General features: G+C 59.8%; 1 protein-coding gene across 1 annotated transcript in view; it reads right to left on the bottom strand.

Annotated features, from left to right (window-relative positions):
* MCIDAS (multiciliate differentiation and DNA synthesis associated cell cycle protein) overlaps window positions 1-927 on the bottom strand; it is a 2,543-nt gene extending 1,616 nt beyond the window's left edge. The window contains exons 1-2 of the mRNA XM_017743680.1: window positions 686-927; window positions 426-536 (exon numbers count right to left, since the gene is read on the bottom strand). Of these exons, the coding sequence (XP_017599169.1) occupies window positions 426-536; window positions 686-886 (312 nt within the window). The 5' untranslated portion in view covers window positions 887-927. The remainder of the gene's footprint in view (window positions 1-425; window positions 537-685) is intronic.
* Window positions 928-1,100: the final 173 nt, after the last annotated feature.

Here is a 1,100-nt window from a genome sequence, read left to right as displayed (position 1 = left end):
CCGGAGAGAGGGAGCGCGAGTTTCGCGATCTGCGCTGCACCGCCCCGTCCTATTCCGCGCCACACTGCGCCCCACTGCTCCATCCCACATCGCACGGCCCCATCCCACATCTCACTGCTCTGCCCCGAACTGTACCACCCTGACCCCCCACTGCCCGGCTCCACCCCGGACTGCTTTACCCCAAAACGCACCAATCCACATTGCCCTGCCCCACCCCGTCCCATCCCACACCACCCTGACCTGCACCACACAACTCCCATAACCCTACACTGCACAATCCCATTCCACATCTCCCACCACCCCGGCCCTGTCCCACCCAGTGCTACCTCACCCTGCACCCTGTTCCCCTCTGCAGCCGACATCACACTGTCACCCAGGGACCAGCTGGGCCGTGGCAGCCAGGCCAAATGGTGAGCAGCACTCACGTCAAGAACAGCGGCCAGCTGCCTGGCCTGACTTGCCAGCTCCTTCAGCTGCACGTTGCTCTCCCGCAGCGTCACCAGCTCTTCCTGCCTCTGTGTGAGGGTCTCCTGCAGCTGCGAAGGACAAATGGGGAAAGGAGTGGTTGAGACAGCCCCACCGTCCAGGGGTTGGGGGATGCTGCACACCAGGGCCCTGGAGTCGCCTCAGCAAGATGCAGCAGAACAAACACGGCGCAGGCTGGGGTGGTCTTTGGGTTTTTTACCTGGCTGTTTGCCTCCAGGGCATCTCCCAATGCTTGCTGGTGCTGGTCTGCCAGGTCCCTCCAGCACGGCTCGGGGGAAGACAGGGGCTGTGGGAGCACCTGCACCAGCATGCTACTCTGCAGCTGTGGGGTGCAGGGGCCAAAAGCCACCTCCTCACCAAGTGAGAAATCAAAATCAGTACAGTCCAGCGATGGTGGCATTAAGGTGGATACATCTGGAAGGAATAGCCACGAGTGTTAAGACTGTGGAGGTATGCATGTGCTCTGTTCTCCCCAGCCCCAACCCACCATTCTGGTTCTAAACATCCCTCTGGTATGTCCTGAGATGCTTTTACTTTACTGTGACAGCTGTGCACCCCAAATCTGTTTGGATTTAATTTGTCTCCTGTGGGAGAAAGCTCAGGGACAACCCAGG

The sequence above is a fragment of the Corvus brachyrhynchos genome, unplaced genomic scaffold (assembly GCF_000691975.1).
Source record: "Corvus brachyrhynchos isolate BGI_N302 unplaced genomic scaffold, ASM69197v1 scaffold310, whole genome shotgun sequence".
Taxonomy (NCBI): domain Eukaryota; kingdom Metazoa; phylum Chordata; class Aves; order Passeriformes; family Corvidae; genus Corvus; species Corvus brachyrhynchos.
This window is presented reverse-complemented; position numbering and strand designations above follow the sequence as displayed.